The sequence below is a fragment of the Procambarus clarkii genome, chromosome 37, assembly GCF_040958095.1.
Source record: "Procambarus clarkii isolate CNS0578487 chromosome 37, FALCON_Pclarkii_2.0, whole genome shotgun sequence".
Taxonomy (NCBI): Eukaryota; Metazoa; Arthropoda; class Malacostraca; order Decapoda; family Cambaridae; genus Procambarus; species Procambarus clarkii.
In genome coordinates this window covers 25542625-25569068 of record NC_091186.1, presented here as the reverse complement: position 1 = coordinate 25569068, position 26444 = coordinate 25542625, and the positions used below count along the sequence as shown (strand labels likewise).

General features: G+C 47.3%; 1 protein-coding gene across 1 annotated transcript; it reads left to right on the top strand.

The window, feature by feature from the left end:
- Positions 1-7572: 7572 nt before the first annotated feature.
- On the top strand, positions 7573-8748 carry LOC138371879 (uncharacterized). Its single transcript, XM_069336920.1, has one exon. The coding sequence runs from the start codon at positions 7573-7575 to the stop codon at positions 8746-8748; it is 1176 nt and encodes a 391-aa protein (XP_069193021.1).
- Positions 8749-26444: the final 17696 nt, after the last annotated feature.

Below are 26444 nucleotides of genomic sequence, written 5' to 3'. Positions count from 1 at the left end.
TGTGTTTGTTTACGGAAAGCTTTTCATAACTTTATATGAACTTTTAAAAAATAGTAATTCACGGTTACTTCATTATTCCAAATGTGGGAGAGACTGTAATTGGATTAACTGGTTTCGCTAAGACTTCCAGCCCAGAACATCCACATAAAGTTTGTCTGAGATGATGTGGGTTTTCAATTTATATTTAACTATTACAAATTTTATGCTTGACTATTTTGTGGCGATAGAGGCATTAGCTTCGTGCACGATGCTGTGCTTCTCCGAGGAGAACGAGAGTAATTAATTTGCTCAACCGTAATTCAGTAATTTTTGAGTGATACTTGGGAAAGAACCAGAGGGTATCTCTCCCAGTCCGGCACCAGCTAGTCCTCGAGGACCAATTGCTCGTTAACCTACCAGCCAAATTATCTCGTTATGGATTGGGGGGGGGGGGGAGGAGAGAGTTCATTCACACGAGCTTCGGAACTGACGAATTGTGTACCATTTCTCTACCGGAACTTAATGTCCTCAGTTCGAATTGCACTTTATCAATGGCTTCGTACACGTATTACAAACGCTAATAATTGTTGACAGAACCAAAGTTGGGTTTGACTACACGGAAAATTATTTAATTTTGTAGTATAACCACTACATTAGTCTTGGTACATCTAAGATTTCGCAGTACATCTCAAACTGATGAATCTGGGGTTGACCGCCGCTTGGACGAGCTTAGCATGAGGAAAAGTTTCTCGCTAATGTTCTCGTCAACCAGTTTCTAGTTAGAACTCTCGTGGGCCAGTGCCAGTAGCACCGTCATGGGGGGGGGGGGGGGGCCGAGAAGTTAACTAGACAACTTGATGGTTAACAAGGATAAAGTCCAAATTAAAGATGCCAATTCTTGTATTAGTCTAGTGTCTGCAGAGCAAATTGTCTTGCGGAAAAAAGTATCTTATTTAAATTTGTAAGTGTCAGTCTTGCGCTTCCCGGCTTGCCAAGTGCCGATGTTATAGATTTAAGTGCGTAACATCTCTCTCTCTCTCTCTCTCTCTGGATGTGACCCTTTGTTTCCTGTCTGTTAGGTTCTCCATTGAACGAGTCTTGGTCTTTCCAGTTAAGAGACCTCGTCTGTCCATCCGATACGCAAGGCATATGATATTAACACACTTCACGGCCTTTTGCCTTGCTGTATTATAACCTTGACCCGAAGACCTTTTATACTGAGGTATGACTTTAAATGCTGATCATTGGGGAAAACTGAACAGTCACCTAGAAGAGAAATTTCAGTACACATCTTGGGGCCACTTATACAAAAAATTTCACTTTCTGATGGCGTGAGTAAATTGCATTTTATTGCAAGAAAATAACTGATGACTAAATCTCTGAGGGTTGACCACTGACAACTGGAATGAATTTTCACTTTCACTGAATAGACTACGAAAGTGAATTCGCTTTCCCCCAAAGATAAACCTACCTGCACCACTTTTGCTCGATTCCACTTGAAGTTGTGGACTTGCGAGATGTTCCTGCAGTCTGAGGAGTTACCTGAAGTGTGGTACTGGAGGTACCAGGCGTACCAGGAGACGCTGCGAACAGCGCTCTTGTCACCCCCTCGTCGTCCCCTCTACTGGTGCAGACGTCATGTGAGAAGGTGACCGCCAGAATGTTAATTGCGACGAGTGATCAGTAGGCATTATTGAGACTGATGGTGGAAGGTTTTGGGTATTTGACTTCTTTGAAAATTAATACAACTCCATAGGTTTTAAACGTCGTAAGTACCGATTCTAAACGTGTATATTCACTCGTCGCATCATAAGAATTTTAAGAGCAAAGGTATGTACAGAAATCTTCAAGGATTAGGGAGCGCCTCAACCAGCCTCGAGGCCCATAGTTTCACTTGAATCCTCTTATCCAGTCTAATCTTCAATCTCTTAACTATACTTACGAAGATATTTTGACTGAAATGTAGGACCTCCGATCTTCCTGAAGGAACTGACTCGCTCCTCTGTGTTGATGAAAATATGAGAGGGATTCAAACAGGGGGAGATACAAATCCTGGGAGTGTCTGGGATGCTCCCAGACGCAGGTTCGAATCCTCGTCACGGCCCTTGTAGATTTGTTCATTTGATGCATCACGTTAGTGTGATCTCTGTGTGAGAGGGAGATAGCAGGAGGCTGCAATGTGTCCTGGACAAACAAATGGCTTCTAGAGTTTAATTCAAGTAAGTGTAAAGTAATGGGGAAAAAGGTGTAGGGAGGAGGCTGGACACAAGGAACCAATTGGGAGGTGAAATCCTGAAAGAATCTGGTAGAGAAAGCTGTGGTGGTTGGGGGGTTGTCACACCAGACTTGTTACTTGAAGCCACAACCAGTCCTCCTGTTTAGACTGGACTTTACGTAACTGTGTGTGTGTACCATCGTACATATACTGACGTTATCTTGAGGTTATCTAGAGATGATTTCGGGGCTTTAGTGTCCCCGCGGCCCGGTCCTCGACCAGGCCTCCACCCCCAGGAAGCAGCCCGTGACTGCTGACTAACTCCCAGGTACCTATTTACTGCTAGGTAACAGGGGCATTCAGGGTGAAAGAAAATTTGCCCATTTGTTTCTGCCTCGTGCGGGAATCGAACCCGCGCCACAGAATTACGAGTCCTGCGCGCTATCCACCAGGCTATGAGGCCCCTTATGAGACGTAAGACAATTAGTAGAATTTGGTACTCTTCACTTTATAGAATTGATAAAAATCTAAAAACCAAACTAAAATTTTCCTAGGCTTAGTATAGTACATATATATACTATGTTAAGCCTCACGTATTCCACCACACTAGTCCCAGAGTAGAGAGGTATGACCTACCAGGAAAGGTAACTTTGAAACAAACCTTTAATTCTCTGATAGACATGATTACGACCTAATAAATCTATCAGAGAATCTGAGAGAGCAGATAAACACAAACTATTTAGCACGGCTGGTGTACGAACAAGGGGACACGGGTGGAAACTTGAGTACCCAAAATGAGCTAAGAGATATAAGAGAATTTTTCAGTATCAATGCAGTTAACAAATGGAATTCATTTGGAGGTGATGTGGTGGAGGCTGACTCCATACAAAGCCTCAAATGTAGGTAGCTGGAGCCGGTCGGCCGAGCGGACAGCACGCTGGACTTGTGATCCTGTGGTCCTGGGTTCGATCCCAGGCGCCGGCGAGAAACATTGGGCAGAGTTTCTTTCACCCTATGCCCCTGTTACCTAGCAGTAAATAGGTACCTGGGTGTTAGTTAGCTGTCACGGGCTGCTTCCTGGAGGTGGAGGCCTGGTCGAAGACCGGGCCGCGGGGACACTAAAGCCCCGAAATCATCTCAAGATAATCTCAAGATAGGTATATGATAAAGCCCAATAGGCTTAGAAACCTATTGACGGCGGGACCAGAGAGCCGAAGCTCTCACAAACGAAACTAGGGGAGTTTAGCTAACTCTCACTCAACTCCTAAAATACAACATTGAAACACCTTAACACACACGAGGAGTAGAGAGCGTCCCAGCCCAGTGCTAATATAACTCACTTTACCTCTTACGGGTCGGGTAAATCTTGAGGTTATCTTGAGATGATTTCGGGGCTTTAGTGTCCCCGCGGCCCGGTCCTCGACCAGGCCTCCACCCCCAGGAAGCAGCCCGTGACAGCTGACTAACTCCCAGGTACCTATTTACTGCTAGGTAACAGGGGGCATTCAGGGTGAAAGAAACTTTGCCCATTTGTTTCTGCCTCGTGCGGGAATCGAACCCGCGCCACAGAATTACGAGTCCTGCGCGCTATCCACCAGGCTACGAGGCTCCCTAAAGCCGGTAGTTAGGTAATAACGACCCGTAATTACTCTCACGCGCGTGAGTACAATCCGTCCAGGTCGTCTTGGCGGCGACGATAGCCCCTTGGAACAGAAAGGAAAGAAGGTGATGGTTTGGTACGACCCAGAAGGGCTATTGTACGACCCAGAGGGGGCTATTGTACGACCCAGAAGGGCTATTGTACGACCCACAGGAACTATTGTACGACCTAGAGGGGCCATTGTACGACTCACAGGGGCTATTGTACGACCCTCAGGGGCTATTGTACGACCCTCAGGGGCTATTGTACGACCCACAGGGGCTATTGTACGACCCACAGGGGCTATTGTACGACCCACAGGGGCTATTGTACGACCCACAGGAACTATTGTACGACCCAGAGGGGCTATTGTACGACCCACAGGGACTATTGTACGACCCACAGGAACTATTGTACGACCCAGAGGGGCTATTGTACGACCCACAGGGGCTATTGTACGACCCACAGGAACTATTGTACGACCCACAGGGCTATTGTACGACCCAGAGGAACTATTGTACGACCCACAGGGACTATTGTACGACCCAGAGGGGCTATTGTACGACCCAGAGGGGCTATTGTACGACCCACAGGGACTATTGTACGACCCACAGGGGCTATTGTACGACCCACAGGAACTATTGCACGATCCACAGGGCTATTGTACGACCCACAGGGACTATTGTACGACCCACAGGGGCTATTGTACGACCCACAGGGGCTATTGTACGACCCAGAGGGGCCATTGTACGACTCACAGGAACTATTGTACGACCCAGAGGGGCTATTGTACGACTCACAAGAACTATTGTACGACCCAGAGGGGCTATTGTACGACCCACAGGGCTATTGTACGACCCACAGGGGCTATTGTACGACCCACACGAACTATCGTACGACCTGGAAGTTGTTGTATACCTTCCCGTTGAGGTGTATAGGTATACTTCCTGGTCTACGTTTCACCTGTTCCCATCTTCATGACCTTACACTAGTTGAGACAGAAGTTTACAACGAGTCTGTCAAGGTTTTCGTATAATTTTCATATATCTTTCAAACAACTTTCTCTGAAGTTGTGTGAAAGTTTTGGAAGAAGCAAAGAGGCCAAAGCAAGAAGAGAAGAAGCAACAGTGGCAGATGTAGGTTGCTTATCAATTAAGTCATTGAATTTTTGACCCCTCAATGAATCTTTTTTTTCACTGAATTTGACTTGTTTTCACTGCATTTTTTTAGTGCTTCAGAATTCTATGATTCGATTCGATGTGATACCTAATTATATATATATATATATATATATATATATATATATATATATATATATATATATATATATATATATATATATATATATATATATATATATATATGGTTAGCAGAAAACAAACCATTTAGATCTGTACCACATTTGTAAATGTATATATACACATTGAAAGTTTATAATCACTAACAATGATCAGGGCTATTGGACACATACTGCTTGGTCAATAATGTATTGTGACGGCCTTAATAACATCCAGAGGTTGATAGATCCTACACTAGTGTGAAATACAGTTATACAGTGTGCAAAAAATCATACCAGGATCAGGTTGGTTTACGGCCGTTACCTGTGGCAGGTGGCTGTGATTACCTGTGGCAGGTGGCTGTGGTTACCTGTGGCAGGTGGCTGTGGTTACCTGTGGCAGGTGGCTGTGGTTACCTGTGGCAGGTGGCTGTGGTTACCTGTGGCAGGTGGCTGTGGTTACCTGTGGCAGGTGGCTGTGGTTACCTGTGGCAGGTGGCTGTGGTTACCTGTGGCAGGTGGCTGTGATTACCTGTGGCAGGTGGCTGTGATTACCTGTGGCAGGTGGCTGTGGTTACCTGTGGCTGTGGTTACCTGTGGCAGGTGGCTGTGGTTACCTGTGGCAGGTGGCTGTGGTTACCTGTGGCAGGTGGCTGTGGTTACCTGTGGCAGGTGGCTGTGGTTACCTGTGGCAGGTGGCTGTGGTTACCTGTGGCAGGTGGCTGTGGTTACCTGTGGCAGGTGGCTGTGGTTACCTGTGGCAGGTGGATGTGGTTACCTGTGGCAGGTGGCTGTGGTTACCTGTGGCAGGTGGCTGTGGTTACCTGTGGCAGGTGGCTGTGGTTACCTGTGGCAGGTGGATGTGGTTACCTGTGGCAGGTGGATGTGGTTACCTGTGGCAGGTGGCTGTGGTTACCTGTGGCAGGTGGCTGTGGTTACCTGTGGCAGGTGGCTGTGGTTACCTGTGGCAGGTGGCTGTGGTTACCTGTGGCAGGTGGATGTGGTTACCTGTGGCAGGTGGCTGTGGTTACCTGTGGCAGGTGGCTGTGGTTACCTGTGGCAGGTGGCTGTGGTTACCTGTGGCAGGTGGCTGTGGTTACCTGTGGCAGGTGGCTGTGGTTACCTGTGGCAGGTGGATGTGGTTACCTGTGGCAGGTGGATGTGGTTACCTGTGGCAGGTGGCTGTGGTTACCTGTGGCAGGTGGCTGTGATTACCTGTGGCAGGTGGCTGTGGTTACCTGTGGCAGGTGGCTGTGGTTACCTGTGGCAGGTGGCTGTGGTTACCTGTGGCAGGTGGCTGTGGTTACCTGTGGCAGGTGGCTGTGGTTACCTGTGGCAGGTGGCTGTGGTTAACTGTGGCAGGTGATTGTAGGAGACCATCCCCCGCCCCCCCAAGTCCTGAGCACTCCAGGTGCCAACTCTGTGAGCAGGAACTGGATCATGATCTTACACACACACACCATACTATGGCCCGCACATTAGATCTCTTCAGCCCTGCAGGTATGAGGTTCCTAGAGTGTGATACTGGAGGTACCAGGAGTGTGGTACCAGAGGTACCTGAGGTATGGTACCGTCTGCTATCATTTCGTATGTTGCTATTGAGGGTAAGATGGACACAAACACCAATATTGAGGGGAAGATGGGCATAAAAATCCACGTAGGTTCAATTTACTCTCCCATTAAACTCAATTACCACATTACTTGCAGGAAATATTTCAGAAAATATCGTAAAAAATGTTGCTGTAAACACAATTCAGAAACTAGTCAAATTATTTACATGCGTAAGAGACATGATCACAGGTATTGTATAATAGACTGCGTGAGAAATGGAATTTATTACCAAATCGCAAGATAAAATGCAAGACTTATTCTTTTTGGTTTGGTGGATGGATGAAGGGGCGAGGGGGGTCTGGGAGGTGTTTTTGTTGGAGGTGAGGCTAGCCCCTAGCCACACACACACACAGCAGAGGCTAGCCCCTAGCCACACACACACACAGCAGAGGCTAGCCCCTAGCCACACACACACACAGCAGAGGCTAGCCCCTAGCCACACACACACACAGCAGAGGCTAGCCCCTGGCCACACACACACACAGCAGAGGCTAGCCCTTAGCCACACACACACACACAGCAGAGGCTAGCCCCTAGCCACACACACACACAGCAGAGGCTAGCCCCTGGCCACACACACAGCAGAGGCTAGCCCCTGGCCACACACATACACAGCAGAGGCTAGCCCCTAGCCACACACACACACAGCAGAGACTAGCCCTTCCCCTCAGCACACAACAGGGGCTAGAGTACAGCCCCTATCCCCTAAATAAGGTCCCCATAGCCTGTGTTGTGTGTGGGGAGGAGGGGGGGGGGCGGAGACCCGCGTATCGACCACTAGCGCCATATCTTCCTGCTAACTCAGTCTATGAGCTGCAATAATTACTTTTATTGCAATCTTCCAGTTACACAATGACAATGTTCCGGGAGCAGGGTGTGTTCTGCTCTGCTGCCTGGCTGGTGTCTGCTGCCTCGCTGGTGTCTGCTGCCTCGCTGGTGTCTGCTGCCTGGCTGGTGTCTGCTGCCTCGCTGGTGTCTGCTGCCTCGCTGGTGTCTGCTGCCTCGCTGGTGTCTGCTGCCTCGCTGGTGTCTGCTGCCTCGCTGGTGTCTGCTGCCTCGCTGGTGTCTGCTGCCTCGCTGGTGTCTGCTGCCTCGCTGGTGTCTGCTGCCTCGCTGGTGTCTGCTGCCTCGCTGGTGTCTGCTGCCTCGCTGGTGTCTGCTGCCTCGCTGGTGTATGCTGCCTCGCTGGTGTCTGCTGCCTCGCTGGTGTCTGCTGCCTCGCTGGTGTCTGCTGCCTCGCTGGTGTCTGCTGCCTCGCTGGTGTCTGCTGCCTCGCTGGTGTCTGCTGCCTCGCTGGTGTATGCTGCCTCGCTGGTGTCTGCTGCCTCGCTGGTGTCTGCTGCCTCGCTGGTGTCTGCTGCCTCGCTGGTGTCTGCTGCCTCGCTGGTGTCTGCTGCCTCGCTGGTGTATGCTGCCTCGCTGGTGTCTGCTGCCTGGCTGGTGTCTGCTGCCTCGCTGGTGTCTGCTGCCTCGCTGGTGTCTGCTGCCTCGCTGGTGTCTGCTGCCTCGCTGGTGTCTGCTGCCTCGCTGGTGTCTGCTGCCTGGCTGGTGTCTGCTGCCTCGCTGGTGTCTGCTGCCTCGCTGGTGTCTGCTGCCTCGCTGGTGTCTGCTGCCTCGCTGGTGTCTGCTGCCTCGCTGGTGTCTGCTGCCTCGCTGGTGTCTGCTGCCTCGCTGGTGTCTGCTGCCTCGCTGGTGTCTGCTGCCTCGCTGATGTCTGCTGCCTCGCTGGTGTCTGCTGCCTCGCTGGTGTCTGCTGCCTGGCTGGTGTCTGCTGCCTCGCTGGTGTCTGCTGCCTATCTGGTGTCTGCTGCCTCGCTGGTGTCTGCTGCCTCGCTGGTGTCTGCTGCCTGGCTGGTGTCTGCTGCCTCGCTGGTGTCTGCTGCCTCGCTGGTGTCTGCTGCCTCGCTGGTGTCTGCTGCCTCGCTGGTGTCTGCTGCCTGGCTGGTGTCTGCTGCCTCGCTGGTGTCTGCTGCCTCGCTGGTGTCTGCTGCCTCGCTGGTGTCTGCTGCCTCGCTGGTGTCTGCATAGGGCCTTCTTAGAGAAGAGTCGGGGGAAGGGAAGGGATGGAAAGGGAGGGGTAGGGTGTCTGGAGGAAGGGAGAGGGGAAGAGTTAGAGAGGTGGGGGTAAGGTGGGGGGTGAGAAGGGACATCAGGATGAAGCAGGAGGGAGGGCAATAGTCTGCCAGAGTCAACGATGTCCCCAAGAGTATCTCCAATACGGTGTCCCGAACCGTATACCGAACATTCAGTATATTCTGACTGTCTCTCTCTCTCTCTCTCCTCTTTCTCTCTCTCTCTCTCTCTCTCTCTGTCTCTCTCTGTGTCTATCTCTGTCTCTTTCTCTCTCTGTGTCTATCTCCGTCTCTCTCTCTCTCTCTCTGTGTCTGTCTCTCTCTCTCTCTCTCTCTGTGTCTATCTCTGTCTCTCTCTCTCTCTCTCTGTGTCTATCTCTGTCTCTCTCTCTCTCTCTCTCTGTGTCTGTCTCTCTCTCTCTCTCTCTCTCTCTCTCTCTCTCTCTCTCTCTCTCTCTCTCTCTGTCTATCTCTGCCTCTCTCTCTCACTTCTGGCTGGATGTGAATAGAAATACAACGATCATTTATCACTAGTAATGCCCGGAAGTACAGAGAGGTCTTGGTAATCGTGGCGGCCGCTTCGGATGGCCCACCAGTGGGCTGGTGAGCCTCGAGGCACAGGTGGGTGGGTGGGCCGAGAGGTACCAACTGCTATGAGGGTCATTAATCGCAAAGTTTCTGTAATATCTTCCTGTATAAGACGGTGGCAGGTGTCCATTTGACCTTGAGAAAACACACAAGCCAATTTTGATAACAGGACAGCATGTTTTTTTTGGGCAAATTGTACAGGTACAAACATGATTGACAAAGCTCTTGTGCTGAGTGATTCAATCGACATATTGAGAATGAAGTTTGACTCTTTCTTGACTCATTTTTTTTGTCGCCTGGTTCATAGAATTAAGCCTGTGAGGTGCTCAATTTTTTTCCATCCCTGAACCCGTTTTTTGTGGTGCATTACAAGACCCCTTCTCTCCCCTGCTAAAGGTATTTTCTCACTATCTTTTCCATTCACTTTGCATGGTGAATGTTAGGGACGCCTTGCTTGTAGTTCAGTTGCCTTTTGCCTGTCACTAATTTTAGACATTACTGTAGCTGTCTTCCAACTTTCTCGATGGTCTACTGTTACCAGTGACCTATTACCCAGATACTGCTGACAGGTGGGTGGTATCTGGTGTCTCCCCTGATACCTTTTTAGTTATTTAATGCTTCATAACTCACTTTGTAGAGTACTGTAGCAGCTCTGTACCCTTGAATGCGTCAGACAGACATATATATATATATATATATATATATATATATATATATATATATATATATATATATATATATATATATATATATATATATAGGGGTACCACCACTGGTTTAATTAAAGGGACCCACATCCTCGAAGAAGAAAATAAATAGTGTTCAGAGAAGACCTTGTGGATTCTCACTGAATACTTTAATCTTTTCCTCTCCTACCACCCCTATTATTTTTTTTTTTTATTTGATTTTATTGCAATGTTACAGTTTACAGAAAACACACACTTATATAACTGTACTATACTAACACACACTATATATATATATATATATATATATATATATATATATATATATATATATATATATATATATATATATATATATATATATATATATAGCATTGTACAAATATATGGCCACGTCTGTGGTAAGTAAACATGGATTAAAAAAAATCCTCAATGATCATAGGAGAGGCAGATTAAGATATCTGATAAAGCAAAGACTTCAGACACACAAATGCCCAGCCATACATTAAAGAAAATACTAATTGAGGTTCAGACAATGAAACGAAGGAATATTGGATACCCGTGTACCAAGGGGTTGTGCCTGAACAAACGATTCCAAGAGGGTTTGACGAAAGAAGAACTACCTAAGCTGAGTATGTCCCTGAGAAGGACTGGAGAATCTGAAATTACCAGACAGGAAGGCTTTTGACTTGGGGACGACACAGTCCCCTGGTGCCAGACAAGATATCCTCGTTGATACTAAGAGCATCAACTGATATCCTGTGTTAGCCACTGAAAAATAAAACAACTGGGGGAAAAATAACCCACCAGAGCCCCCTGCAAGATAATAATTGTAGTCTCAATGCACAAAAAAGGGGGACAACGGGTGCTAAACTTGGACCCCGTGTCCTTACAAACAGTGTATGGCCGAGAAGCTAATTAGAAAGAGTGTAGTAAATCACACGGAGAGAAGGGGCCATTACAGCGATGTGTTCACAATGGGTTCAGTAACAGTAAATCCCTCCTCATAAACCTAAAACAAAAAAATGTATTATAGGGCTCTAGAATTTAAGGAAAAAGAGCCAAAATCAGCCTATTTTTTTGACTGCCAGAAAGCCATTGACAAGATAACCGGAATACGACTGTCACGCCTGTAGTGGGAACAGTTGATATTAACAGGGTATGTGCTAGCATATTTCAGGGATAATTTTATTAACAAATCAGAGTCACAGAGTGACTCTGAGAGTCACTCTGAGTCAAATCAGATGTCAAATGACTTCTGAACATCAAAATGAGAGTCAAATCAGAGTGAAGGAAGAGCATTCAAAGTGGGAGAAATTACTGCCTCAGAGCTGCCAGAATTAGGGCCTTTTAAATTCTCGGTAAACTGCAATAATTTTTTTTTTTTTTTGAGATATATACAAGAGTTGTTACATTCTTGTACAGCCACTAGTACGCGTAGCGTTTCGGGCAAGTCCTTAATCCTATGGTCCCTGGAATACGATCCCCGCCGCGAAGAATCGTTTTTTCATCCAAGTACACATTTTACTGTTGCGTTAAACAGAGGCTACAGTTAAGGAATTGCGCCCAGTAAATCCTCCCCGGCCAGGATACGAACCCATGACATAGCGCTCGCGGAACGCCAGGCGAGTGTCTTACCACTACACCACGGAGACTGCAATAAATGACTTTCCTTGAATGTTTACTGAAAATACGAAAATGAAGAATATACAGACACAGGAGGAAAACAAATCAGTTCAGAAGAACCTTGATAAGCTTGATCAAGGGAAGTGATAAAGATAAGGGGGTTGTGGACAGCAGCCGGGGGCACAAAGAAGTGATAAAGATAAGGAGGTTGTGGACAGCAGCCGGGGGCACAAAGAAGTGATAAAGATAAGGAGGTTGTGGACAGCAGCCGGGGCACAAAGCTCCAGATGAGACGGGAACCCTTCATGAGACGGTCAGAGAAAAAGGCTAAAAAGATTAAAAAGGTCAACACCGAACTTGACTCGTATTAAGGCATTTATTAACCGGATGACTTCGTGTGTATATGCAAAGATGGCCACAAAGGAGTGCCTTTCATTCACTAGAACAAGGAATTATTCAGGATTCTGCACACCAAGTATATCACACCAGTTGTAGAATATATAAGCATCAGCGTGACGGGCATATCATGCTATACCCTTCACCAATTACCACAGCAAACTACATTGTCATCATTCACAGCATTTCAGTGATAAAATGAACCTCCCAAATGCAGGCGAGGAGTCACAATAACGTGGCTAAAGTATGTTGACCAGACCACACACTAGAAGGTGAAGGGACGACGACGACGTTTCGGTCCGTCCTGGACCATTCTCAAGTCGATTGAACCTCCCAAAGCCTTCCCACCAATGTATAAAACTGTACGCTGCCTCCATCAGCAATCCACTGACACACCTCGACTGCCCATCACTACAGCTCTCTGTACTATCTTCCAAAGTCTGTCGCAGCTACACCACCACCACCACGACAACCTATTGTGTTCCAAAGCCACTCAACCACACCACTACCACATCATACTGTATTCCGGAGTCACTCGTTGCCACACTGCCTCCGCGACAACCTATTGTGTTCCAAAGCCACTCAACCACACCACTACCACATCACACTGTATTCCGGAGTCACTCGTTGCCACACTGCCTCCGCGACAACCTATTGTGTTCCAAAGCCACTCAACCACACCACTACCACATCACACTGTATTCTAGAGTTACTTGCAGCCACATTGCCTCATGTCCTTTTCTTTGGACAATGAAAGGAGAACCAGACACAACAAGATCGCAACACGATTCAAACTCTGCAAATGCAAACTTCAGCGAATGTTGCACTACGAACTTTTGCAAGTTTTGCAACCTCACGCAGTCTTTGACTATCCGGGCAACCTCTGCGATATAATTTAGTATTGACCACTATAATTTTCATATCAATGGCATGAGTTTGCATTTTTTTCCTCTCTCTCTTTCTCTTTCTCTCTCTCTCTCTCTCTCTCTCTCTCTCTCTCTCTCTCTCTCTCTCTCTCTCTCTCTCTCTCTCTATTTCTCTCTCTCTGTCTCTCTGTCTCTCTCCCCCTCTCTCTCTCTCTCTCTCTCTCTCTCTCTCTCTCTCTCTCTCTCTCTCTCTCTCTCTCTCTCTCTCTCTCTCTCTCTCTCTCTCTCTCTCTCTCTCTCTCTGTCTCTCTGTCTCTCTGTCTCTCTGTCTCTCTGTCTCTCTGTCTCTCTCTCTCTCTCTCTCTCTCTCTCTCTCTCTCTCTCTCTCTCTCTCTCTCTCTCTCTCTCTCTCTCTCTCTCTCTCTCTCTCTCTCTCTCTCTCTCTCTCCCCCTCTGTCTCTCTGTCTCTCTCCCCCTCTCCCCCTCTCTCCCTCTGTCTCTCTGTCTCTCTCCCCCTTTCCCCCTCTCTCTCTCTCTCTCTGTCTCTCTCCCCTTCTCTCTCCCTCTCTTTCCCTCTCTCTCTCTCCCTCTCTCTGCACACCATCAGAGCCCTGACCTTCCCGCCATCTTCACCAAGTGCTCCTGCTACCATGCTTCAGGTCCGCGGCCCAGAACTTCCTTCTCGTACTTTCACAGAATCTTTCCCGCTCTCAAACCATTCCAGTTCAGCCCAACAATGGCCTTAGAATTTGTGGGCAGCAGGGCATGAAGGAGTACTGAGGGGGGAAGATGAGGGTGTAGGAGAGGGGGAGAGGAGAACTGAGAGGAGAGATGTGGTTGGGGGTTTGTGGGAGTGGGGGGGGGGGTGTAAATGCTCCGGCGATCAGAAAAAAACGTCTTGAGAGACGGTATTGGGATTGAGGGGGGCTTACTGACGTCATTAATGCAATTGGGGGTGATGGATTGGGTGGTTGGGGGGGGGGGGGTGGGGGTGTTGTTATAAGGTGTGGGTTATAAGGTGTGTCTTGACTTCGGTCTTTGAGGAAGCTGGTGGTGTATTGGACTTGCTATAGCTTGTGTAGTGGACTTGGTATGGAGCCGGTCGGCCGAGCGGACAGCACGCTGGGCTGGTGATCCTGTGGTCCTGGGTTCGATCCCAGGCGCCGGCGAGAAACAATGGGCAGAGTTTCTTTCACCCTATGCCTCTGTTACCTAGCAGTAAAATAGGTACCTGGGTGTTAGCCAGCTGTCACGGACTGCTTCCTGGGGGTGGAGGCCTGGTCGAGGACCGGGCCGCGGGGACACTAAAGCCCCGAAATCATCTCAAGATAGCTGGTTTTGAGACTAAGAGGGGGTACAGAAAATGGTGGAAAGGTAGTTGACACAGGGGTCAACTACCTTGTTTGTACCTGTGAGGGGGGGGGGACGATGATTAGCGTTTCTGAATCTTTACAGTGATCAGCCACAGCACTGCACACGTCTCCTCTATCAGACAATAGGACCTGATTGGGAGAATCAGGACTCCCACAGGAGGCTAGTTAACCACACCTTCCAATCACTCAATTACACTTAAAGGTACTTAAAGGTATCAACATCAGAGGCCCGAGACTGTTCAACACGCTTCCACTACACATAAGGGGCATAACTGGCCGACCCCTCACAGTGTTCAAGAGAGAACTATCAACATCAGAGGCCCGAGACTGTTCAACACGCTTCCACTACACATAAGGGACATAACTGGCCGACCCCTCACAGTGTTCAAGAGAGAACTATCAACATCAGAGGCCCGAGACTGTTCAACACGCTTCCACTACACATAAGGGGCATAACTGGCCGACCCCTCACAGTGTTCAAGAGAGAACTATCAACATCAGAGGCCCGAGACTGTTCAACACGCTTCCACTACACATAAGGGGCATAACTGGCCGACCCCTCACAGTGTTCAAGAGAGAACTCTCAACATCAGAGGCCCGAGACTGTTCAACACGCTTCCACTACACATAAGGGGCATAACTGGCCGACCCCTCACAGTGTTCAAGAGAGAACTATCAACATCAGAGGCCCGAGACTGTTCAACACGCTTCCACTACACATAAGGGACATAACTGGCCGACCCCTCACAGTGTTCAAGAGAGAACTATCAACATCAGAGGTCCGAGACTGTTCAACACGCTTCCACTACACATAAGGGACATAACTGGCCGACCCCTCACAGTGTTCAAGAGAGAACTGGATAAGCACCTCCAAAGGATACCTGATCAACCAGGCTGTGACTCGTACGTCAGGCTGCAAGCAGCCGCGTCTAACAGCCTGGTTGATCAGTCCAGCAACCAGGAGGCCTGGTCGAGGACCGGGCCGCGGGGACACTAAGCCCCGGAAGCACCTCAAGGTAACTTAAAGGTACTTGGCCTGGCTGGAGTTAATAACTGCATCTAACAATCTTCCTCTCCCCACGTATATATAATTTAAGCATAATCCTTTTATATTGCTTTAAATATCATTATACTAAATTAGTATTGTTGTTGTTGTTAAAGATTCGCTATTTGGAACGAAAAGTTCCAAGTAGCACGGGCTATGGTGAGCCCGTAGCTAAATTAGTATATGTTGATCTTTCAATTAGCACATCCGCTCTATTCTGTGACATTTTAATATGGGAGAAAAGTACATAAGTTCACATAGCATATACATAAGTTCACATAGCATATACATAAGTTCACAACCTTAAACCAGGATCGTGTCAGCCACACGGGGTGGACACAACTTGGGGGGGTGAGATCTGATAGCTGAGTGGACAACGCTCTGGACTCGTAATCCTAGGGTCCGGGTTCGATCCCGGACGAATCCCAGGTGATGGCAGAAAAAATAATGGCCAGAGTTTCTTTCACCCTTCATGCCCCTGTTACCTAGCAGTAAATAGGTACCTGGGAGTTAGACAGCTGTTACAGACTGCTTCCTGAGCGTGTTTGCGTGTGTGTGTGTGGAATAAAAAAAATAGGTAGTTAGTAGTTAGTAACAGTTGATTGATTGACAGTTGAGAGGCGGGTCGAAAGAGCAGAGCTCAACCCCTCCGTAAGCACAAGTACATGAATACAACTAGGTGAATACAACTAGGTGAATACAACTAGGTGAATACAACTAGGTGAATACAACTAGGTGAATACAACTAGGTGAATACAACTAGGTGAATACAACTAGGCGAATACAACTAGGTGAATACAACTAGGCGAATACAACTAGGTGAATACAACTAGGCGAATACAACTAGGTGAATACAACTAGGTGAATACAACTAGGTGAATACAACTAGGTGAATACAACTTGGGATGTTGTTAACCGGAAACGGGTTGTTGGGTTATAAACTACAAGCGGTGTTCTTCACTTGTGTGGGGTTGGCATCTTTATTACAGCAAATTAATAAATGTCAGATTCAAAATACAAGTGGGGAAAATTTAGTTGTAAATTAGTTGTAAAAGTTCTAGTTTAAAGCTAAATTACGTAAATATTTATATATCAATTGAGTCGTTAACGAGCGGGATCAAACTGCCCAAAAAAGTACCTAAAGTACCTAAAAAAATAGTGCACTTAAAGTACCCCAAATATATGTAAATATAAAAAAAAAGGGAACACGTACGTGACAGGAACGTGTTTTAAACACGTGTAAGTCGTCAGCTGCCACACAAGGACCAGTGACCACCCCTCCCCCTCAACCCGCTCTAGCACAAGACAGTACATATATGACTTATTGTTTATAGTCACTATTTGGCTGACTAATAAGTACATATGTGGTATATGCCAAGTTATATTTTGTTTTTAAGGTACAAACTCTTCCTATAGACTTGCTAAACACCAGTTTTCATATTTAGGAATTTCTTTTTCAGTTTTTTTAAACACCCCCCCCCCCACACACCCTTCACCGCCCCCCCCCCCTCGGGAAGGGGGCTGTGAACCCCCCAGCAGCAACACCCACAGCACAACACCTCTTCCCCCGGAGACTCCAGTTGTGAACTCTACAAACCTTCGATATTTTGTTGTAATTCTGAACTGACGGAGAGGCTTTAGTACAGAATCTCAGGTGGATGAAAATATTTTCAGTACAGAGAGCCTATAATTCCTCTTCATTGGGGAAGATTATAGAACCCATTTTACAAAGAGGGGGAGTTGATAGTAGCACTTTAAAACAGGCATACACTGAAGCACAACGTCTCAATAGGGTTAATCTCTAGGATTATTTTACAATAGGAGAATGTCTATAACATCCCCCATCCACAACAGGGGGAGTCCTTAACTTCAACTCCACAACTAAGAATAAACAGTTCTGAAAATAAAGAAGTTTCCGATAGAATATTATCCTGTGTACGAACATTTGAAGGAGATGAGACACAAGACAGGTGTGTAACACAAGACAGGTGTGTAACACAAGACAGGTGTGTAACACAAGACAGGTGTGAAACACAAGACAGGTGTGAAACACAAGACAGGTGTGTAACACAAGACAGGTGTGTAACACAAGACAGGTGTGTAACACAAGACAGGTGTGAGACACAAGACAGGTGTGTAACACAAGACAGGTGTGTAACACAAGACAGGTGTGTAACACAAGACAGGTGTGTAACACAAGACAGGTGTGTAACACAAGACAGGTGTGTAACACAAGACAGGTGTGAAACAGTGCAGATAAGAGACAGAGGAACGATGCACCAAAGCACAGAACACACACACACAACACACCGACCAGGACGTGGGAACACAAACCGAAGAACAACATCAATTCAACACAAATACCACGAATATAAAGGTATGAATAATGATGGCTGAGTGGTTATGGCGTTCGCCCTCACTGTCACGAGGTCACAAGTTCGCATCTCCACTTGGGGGGGGGAGGGTGAGAGGGCCGTCTGTGGCCAGTCTCCCGTGTGTATCAATGCCAACAACATCACTTAAACATTACAATGGCATTTAGAAATCACAACAATTTCACCCCTTATTTACAAAATTTGACTCCGTTCCAAATTTACACAACTCAGTGTAAATCACATAAGAATTTATGTAAATGAGAAGCAAGAGCACTCAGCTGTTGATAACAGCTATCAAGTTATAACTTGATATAACTTGATATATCAAGTTATATCTCAAATTGTTAACGAGGGACTATTGAGCAATGTTCTGTAAATTACATCCCATTGTAACGTGGGGTTAGGTCACGGTGTTAGGTAAATCTCACTCGTGAATGTAAATGAATAAATGAAGTAAGTAACTAAGCAACTAAGTAAGGAAGAAAAGGGTCCGGTGAAGCGTCTTGGGTAGAGTACAAGGGAATGATTTTTTTTTTTTTTTTTTTTTTGAGATATATACAAGAGTTGTTACATTCTTGTACAGCCACTAGTACGCGTAGCGTTTCGGGCAAGTCCTTAATCCTATGGTCCCTGGAATACGATCCCCTGCCGCGAAGAATCGTTTTTTCATCCAAGTGCACATTTTACTGTTGCGTTAAACAGAGGCTACAGTTAAGGAATTGCGCCCAGTTAATCCTCCCCGGCCAGGATACGAACCCATGACATAGCGCTCGCGGAACGCCAGGCGAGTGTCTTACCACTACACCACGGAGACTGTTAATATATATTCAATAATAACATCGCTACAGTGAATTAAAATAAATTGGACGGATGCAGAGAAGCGTTCACAGACTTGCTTACAGTCGTAAAAGAAGCGTATATAACAGAAATTATATAAATTATAAAACAGTATACATTAAATTATAAAACCTTGCCACATTGACTTTTTTTGCATCTTGCCACACTGCTAATAAATATAAACTGCTTTTTAAGATCATTTATTACAAATAATTAATTGTGCTGACTCTGACACGTGGAGGAAATTATCCAGGCATGTCTGACTGCTGAACGGAATAACCGAAAGGTTTTAACTATTTGGTCTTTGACCTCAATCCTTAACGTAACAAGCCTGGAGAAGCCCGACCACGTGTTCAGAGCAGTGGAGGACCCCAGCTACTTGTTCAGAGCAGTGGAGGGCCCCCAACCACTTGTTCAGAGCAGTGGAGGGCCCCCAGCCACTTGTTCAGAGCAGTGGAGGACCCCAGTTACTTGTTCAGAGCAGTGGAGGACCCCAGTTACTTGTTCAGAGCAGTGGAGGACCCCCAACCACTTGTTCAGAGCAGTGGAGGGCCCAACCACTTGTTCAGAGCAGTGGAGGACCCCAGTTACTTGTTCAGAGCAGTGGAGGACCCCAGCCACTTGTTCAGAGCAGTGGAGGACCCCAGCCACTTGTTCAGAGCAGTGGAGGACCCCAGCTACTTGTTCAGAGCAGTGGAGGGCTCCCAACCACTTGTTCAGAGCAGTGGAGGGCCCAACCACTTGTTCAGAGCAGTGGAGGGTCCCCAGTCCCTTGTTCAGAGCAGTGGAGGGCCCAACCACTTGTTCAGAGCAGTGGAGGGCCCCCAGTCCCTTGTTCAGAGCAGTGGGCCGCGCTGAACATGGCCCGGCCCGTTTCCTTTCAACTGACGATGACTTTCCGGATGAATTAGTTACGCGTCGTTGGTCTAGAGTCTAGCTTAAGAGCACCTGTTTCTTGTAGACATAAGATGACGTGTCATGTTACCTTTAATGTCAAGCTTAATTAATCTGATTTCATCCAGAGAAGTGTGTGTGCCCTATTTAGTATGCTGACTGTAGTTTAGTGAAACTAAGTGTGTATTATAGTATCTTGGGTGAACAAATCCACAAGGGCCGAGACGAGGATTCGAACCTGCGTCCGGGAGCATCCCAGACACTGCCTTGATCGACTGACTGACTAACACCCAGGTACCTATTTTACTGCTAGGTAACAGGGGCATAGGGTGAAAGAAACTCTGCCCATTGTTTCTCTCCGGCGCCCGGGATCGAACCCAGGAACCACAGGATCACAAGTCCAGTGTGCTGTCCGCTCGGCCGACCGGCTCCCGACCGACCTGGGTCAATACATACTTACTGTATCTTGTGCAGTGCCCAATAGACTCCACTGATTGTAGGATGGTGATAGAGATCTACCCACAGTTGGTCCGTAAACCAACTGTGGTTTTACGGACCAGTTGGTTTACCTTTTTTTAACTGGGTTCGGTCCGTAAACTAACTGGAGTAAATCTTGAAGCCCCGAACTTAAATTCGGAGGTTAAAGTTCACAATGATTTAAAGTGTGAGTCGTTGTTGTATGTTACGTTCTTCCTGTCTGTTTGTTGTATTGGAAGGAAGGGGAGGTGGGAGGGAGAGTGGGTGGAAGAGTGGGAGGGTGGGAGGAAGAGGGAGAGGGAGAGGGATAGAGGGGGGGGAGGGTTGTGAAGAGCTGCTTGAGAGGAAAGTGTTTGCAGGAAAATTGTTGTGGGAATGATTGTGCACATTTTAAGAGGGGAGGGGGGGATGTCTTAGAGGGAGGGGGGGTCTTAGAGAGAGGGTGGAGGTCTTAGAAGGAGGGGGGTCTTAGAGAGAGGGTGGAGGTCTTAGAGGCAGGGGGGAAGTCTTGGAGGGAGGGTGGAGGTCTTAGAGGGAGGGGGAAGGTCTTAGAGAGAGGGTGGAGGTCTTAGAGGCAGGGGGGAAGCCTTAGAGGGAGGGTGGAGGTCTTAGAGGGAGGGGGAAGGTCTTAGAGAGAGGGTGGAGGTCTTAGAGGAAGAGGAAGGAGAAACGTAAGAGAGAGAGAGAGAGAGAGAGAGAGAGAGAGAGAGAGAGAGAGAGAGAGAGAGAGAGAGAGAGAGAGAGAGAGAGAGAGAGAGAGAGAGAGAGAGAGAGAGAGAGAGAGAGAGAGAAAGAAGATTAAAAACTAAAGGGACGAAGACAGGTAAAGCGCCAGAGGCGTTACCTGTGGAGAATTTCGAGAGTTTTCCTTCTCCCGTAGCCTGGCCTGGCGTCCCTGATGATTGTCAGGCCTGGGGAAGACTGCTGGTCTACGGAGCCCGGAGGCCATCACAGCCAGGCTGATCCGTTAAAACGTGTCCCCGGAGGCCATCACAGCCAGGCTGATCCGTTAAAACGTGTCCCCGGAGGCCATCACAGCCAGGCTGATCCGTTAAATCGTGTTCCGTTCACTCTTGGAAGTTTCCGTATGTTTTAGCGACATTTGTGGTGTTGACAAGAGTTGGGTTGTGATGCCCACACTGTTCTCTGAGTGCCTTTGGCTTCCCTGAGTGCCTATGGCTCCCCTGAGTGCATATGGCTTCCCTGAGTGCCTATGGATCCCCTGAGTGCATATGGCTGCCCTGAGTGCCTATCGATCCTCTGAGTGCCAATGGATCCCCTGAGTGCCTATCGATCCCCTGAGTGCCTATGGGTCCCCTGAGTGCATATGGCTGCCCTGAGTGCCTGTCGATCCTCTGAGTGCCAATGGATCCCCTGAGTGCCTATGGATCCCCTGAGTGCCTTTGGCTTCCCTGAGTGCCTATGACTTCCCTGAGTGTCTATGGCTCCCCTGAGTGCCTATGGCTCCCCTGAGTGCCTATGGCTTCCCTGAGTGCCTATGACTTCCCTGAGTGTCTATGGCTCCCCTGAGTGCCTATGGCTCCCCTGAGTGCCTATGGCTTCCCTGAGTGCCTATGGATCCCCTGAATGCCTATGGCTTCCCTGAGTGCCTATGACTTCCCTGAGTGTCTATGGCTCCCCTGAGTGCCTATGGCTTCCCTGAGTGCCTATGGATCCCTGACACCTCGATGGGTTTATTGTGCACTTCTTACCATATCTCTCTCGCTCAGTATTTCGTAAATTTATTGTGCAACTTCGGTACCTCATCTTCAATTATCTTCCATGAGTATTTTATATGATATCTCCCTCATCTTCGGTCCAATAAGTAGACACTTTAAGTGCTCTGAGTCGGACCCAGCAGGTTAAGTGACTATTCAATCTAATGTCTATGATTGTAGAGGATCTCTGAGTGACTTTCCAGCTAGTCAATCTCGCCTGGTTTGAAAGGAGGTGGAATGTTAGGCTCGAACAACGTACCCATACAAGTGGTTGGCTACCGTCGGTGACTTCCTTTGTCTCCCTCTATCATTTTCCTGGCTGTTGCAACGTGGTTTTTCTCATGGTCTCGAAACTTTGGGGGATCTTCTGAAACCCATTAATCTATTTCAGTGTGACTTATACCTGACTGTATCTTGTCTCCTGTATTTCCAGATAAGATTTCTCGTTTTCCCTGTCCCGAAGTTGTTAGAATTGATCACCATTAAACGTCAAATGACTTATTACCGTCGTCCACTAGACTACCACCTTAAAATACGATTGTAATTATTATACACCTTCTTAAAATACGATTGTAACTTTTATACACCTTAAAATACGATTGTAATTATTATACACCTTCTTAAAATACGATTGTAATTATTATACACCTTCTTAAAATACGATTGTAATTATTATACACCTTCTTAAAATACGATTGTAACTTTTATACACCTTAAAATACGATTGTAATTATTATACACCTTCTTAAAATACGATTGTAACTTTTATACACCTTAAAATACGATTGTAACTTTTATACACCTTAAAATACGATTGTAATTATTATACACCTTCTTAAAATACGATTGTAATTATTATACACCTTCTTAAAATACGATTGTAACTTTTATACACCTTAAAATACGATTGTAACTTTTATACACCTTAAAATACGATTGTAATTGTAGTACATCTTCCACGCTAATGTTATTATTATTTTTATTGTGTTCTCTGGTGTCTTCAACGAAGGATGACTCGAAATTGTGGTTTAGAAGCCACTCTGACTTCTGTGAGGAGTAAGGAAGGTGAGATGTAGCCTGAGATCCCTCTCTGTACCGAGAGGGAGAGAGACAGAAGAGCTAGAAGGAGGAGGAGAAGGTGGGAGAAGATCTAGAGGGAAAGGAGAAGAGGGAGAGGGAGAGGGGGCAGAGGGAAGGGTGGTGGGAAAGGTGGGAAATGGGGGGGGGGGGAAACCTGAAGACCATTCCGTTGGGGGGTTCACCTAGCCGGACCTCTTAGCTTTAGCCTCGGACTCCCAAACTCACTTTCCAAAACCGGTTTCTGTTTAATTTCTGCTTCGCAGTTGAGAGAGGGGGGGGGGGTTAGGGGGGAGATAGATGGAGTGAAGGGGGGGGTTGATAGTGGAGGGGCTGGAAGAGGGAAGGGGGGGGGGAGGAGAGGTGTGGTAGTTGGGGGGGAGATGGTGATAGATTTATAGATAGATCTATAGATTTATAGAGACTGAGCTGGTTATAGGAAGGATGGGATATATCTGGACCTCATCTGATGTGTTTTCAAGTAATATGTTCAATCACAACCCGTGCTCCTAATAGAACGTCGCATTTTGACGTATACTTTCCTCTAAAGCCATAAATCATCGTACTAGAAGCGGCTCGCGAAAGTGATATACTCTTCCGTTTTCTGTTGTGGGTCCTCTGGTAGGTTAGGATAAGGGCACGTTAGTACGACGGTGTCTTGACGTTGGGAAACCTTATAAGGACGGGGCTGAAAATCAACCGGATAAGGACTGACATAAAAGAATGACTAAAATATAGACCTTTGCTACATAGAATGTAACGACATTCTAACGAGACAGAGAGGATAAAATCCCACTGATGTTTTAAATCCAGCCACAGCTGGATTTGAGGATCCAGATCCACAGATCTAGTCGATCTGTGGATCCAGCCACAGTCCAGCCACAGGATCCATCTGTGGACCTCTGGATCCAGCCACAGTCTGTCCAGAGGCGAAAGGAATTGTCGGGAAAGCGCCAAGCCATTACGACTATATAGCTTTGAGAATGGGATCAGAATAAGGATTTGGAACGTGGAGGAAAAGGAATGATGCCCCAACCAATTGTAGACGGACGAGGATTGAACGCCGACCTGCATGAAGCTAGACCCGTCGCTCTACCGTCCAGCCCAAGTGGTTGGACGAGTCTATATAGTCTCTTGTTACAGGTTCCCCCCTTTGGCAAAAGTTGCTTCACGCGGAAGTGTGTGGCCGTAAACATTCCTCCCTTTCCATTCCTCTGCCCCCGGGCCTCGCATACCCATTCCTTTCCCCTTCGTGGCTTCCAGATCAGTCCTGCTGATAGAGAGGAATGTGGAGGTGCCGGGGGTAGTGGGTGGTGAGCGTGACTGGCCTAGGGGGGCGGTGGTTGGCTGGCCAATCCGTCCTCTTAAAAATAACGTCACTTTTGGCCCGTATGCGCGCTATGGCCAAATTTGGACGTAATTTGAAATGAAATCGACTCACAAAAGTGACGTATTGTTCCGTTTTCTGTTTGAGTCGCCCGGCTTACTCGGCTTTTTAAGAGGACGGGTTGGGCTGGCGGCCTCCGTGTATTGGGGAAGCTTGGCTAGTTGATGGTGGTTGGTGGTTGATGGTGGTGGTTCGTGGTGGTGGATGTCGTGGTGTTGGCGGCACTGGATGTGGTGGTAAAGGTACAGTTGGGTCTATTCTCAACTCACAACCCGGAATACCGGGTTCGAATCCCGGCCGGGACAGAAATGATGGGCACATTTCCTATCACCCTAATGGCTCTGTTCACCTAGCAGTAAATAGGTACCCGGAAGCTAGGCAGCTGTTGTAGGGGTTGCATGTTGTGGAGCCTGATGCCGCTGTTCACCTAGGGAGGGTGTCAGTAGTTCGCCCTTGGAGGGAGGTAGGGAAAACCTCGATATAAACCTAACGTGAACAAATATACACACAGGCTGCCTGTCCCCCCAACGAAATGAATAATGATTTACTAGAGATTACATAAATGTGCTTCACTTTGCCTCATCCGTAACCCTGGAAACACAAACCGAAACTGTCTCTATTTTCCGCTTGTTACAACTTGTAATAAAGTTGTTACATCTTGGCTTAACGTGTTTATGACGTATTAGAACGTTGTTACAACTTGTTATATTGGTTGTTATAACTGGTTAGGTGGTGTTAAATCTTGTTCGAACGTTGTACCAACGTCGTAGTTTCGGTGTGTGTTTGGGGGGTAAGTGTCATATAAACTGCTGTACAGCTGTTTAGTTCAGTCGTAATTATAAGTCTCATCACCCGTTATAGATGACAGTGCTAAATCAAAAACTAGTTCCGGCCAACGGGCGGTTGAGGAGCGTGTCTAACAGGCGAGTTAACGGTTAAAACACGCTGTATAAAACGATTGGGCAAGGACACGAAATGGCACAGACAAATTAACTGATACGACCTTCAACTGACATCTTAGTACATAATACGCAGAAGAAGGAAAGGTGTACAGAGCTGCTTACAAGCAATGGTTCTGTAGCGCAGTAGTCTTCGCTGACAGATCGTACCCGCAAGGTTGCAGGTTCGATTTACCCGCAGAACAGACGAGTGAGAACCTGCTGCCGCTGTTCACCTAGCAGCAGGTACCTCGGGGAGTTAGGCAGCTGTTGTGGGTGGCAGTAGAGTTGGCCTAATCCTACAGGAATCTCGATTAACCAAACAGGTTTTCTCTCTCCCCCCGACAAGACGAGAATGTTTCACTGCTATTATTAATAACAATAAAATATAGTGTTGATAATGGTATATTACGGGATCAGAAATAGCGACGCTATTGCTGTGTCTTTTGTCGAAGGGAAACTCGGATCTAATTTGGGAGAAAGTCGGTCGGAGGTCAAGGTTGTGAGCCAAGGTCAACTCTCTCTCTCTCTCTGTTCTCTGTCTCTCTCTCTCTGTCTCTCTCTCTGTCTCTGTCTCTCTCTCTGTCTCTGTCTCTCTCTGTCTCTCTCTCTCTCTCTCTCTCTCTCTCTCTCTCTCTCTCTCTCTCTCTCTCTCTCTCTCTCTCTCTCTCTCTCTCTCTCTCTCTCTCTCTCTCTCTGTCTCTGTCTCTATCTCTCTCTGTCTCTCTCTCTCTCTCTCCCTCTCTCTCTCTCTCTCTCTCTCTCTCTCTCTCTCTCTCTCTCTCTCTCTCTCTCTCTCTCTCTCTCTCTCTCTCTCTCTCTCTCTCTCTCTCTCTCTCTCTCTCTCTCTGTCTCTGTCTCTGTCTCTGTCTCTGTCTCTCTGTCTCTGTCTCTGTCTCTGTCTCTGTCTCTGTCTCTGTCTCTGTCTCTGTCTCTGTCTCTCTCTCTCTCTCTCTCTCTCTCTCTCTCTCTCTCTGTCTCTGTCTCTGTCTCTCTCTCTCCTTCTCTCTGTCTCTGTCTCTCTCTCTCCTTCTCTCTCTCTCTTACGCGAGAATGGGCAACAAAAGCCATTCCTGTGCATCTTGACAAGCTTAAACAAACATGATCCACAACTTGACTCTTCAGAGACCCCGCTCCTGTTTCAGAAATTTGTTCTCCTTCCTTCCCAGCACATTTGAGGCAGCTGGGAGTGGAAGACACTGTTGACGTTATGTACCGTGACTGCCTCACAAAAGGCTGATTATATAGCGAGAGACTCGTGATATTATGGGAGCAGCCGCGTCCAACAGCCTGGTTGATCAGTCCAGCAACCAGGAGGCCTGATCGGCGACCGGGCCGCGGGGACACTAAGCCCCGGAAGCACCTCAAG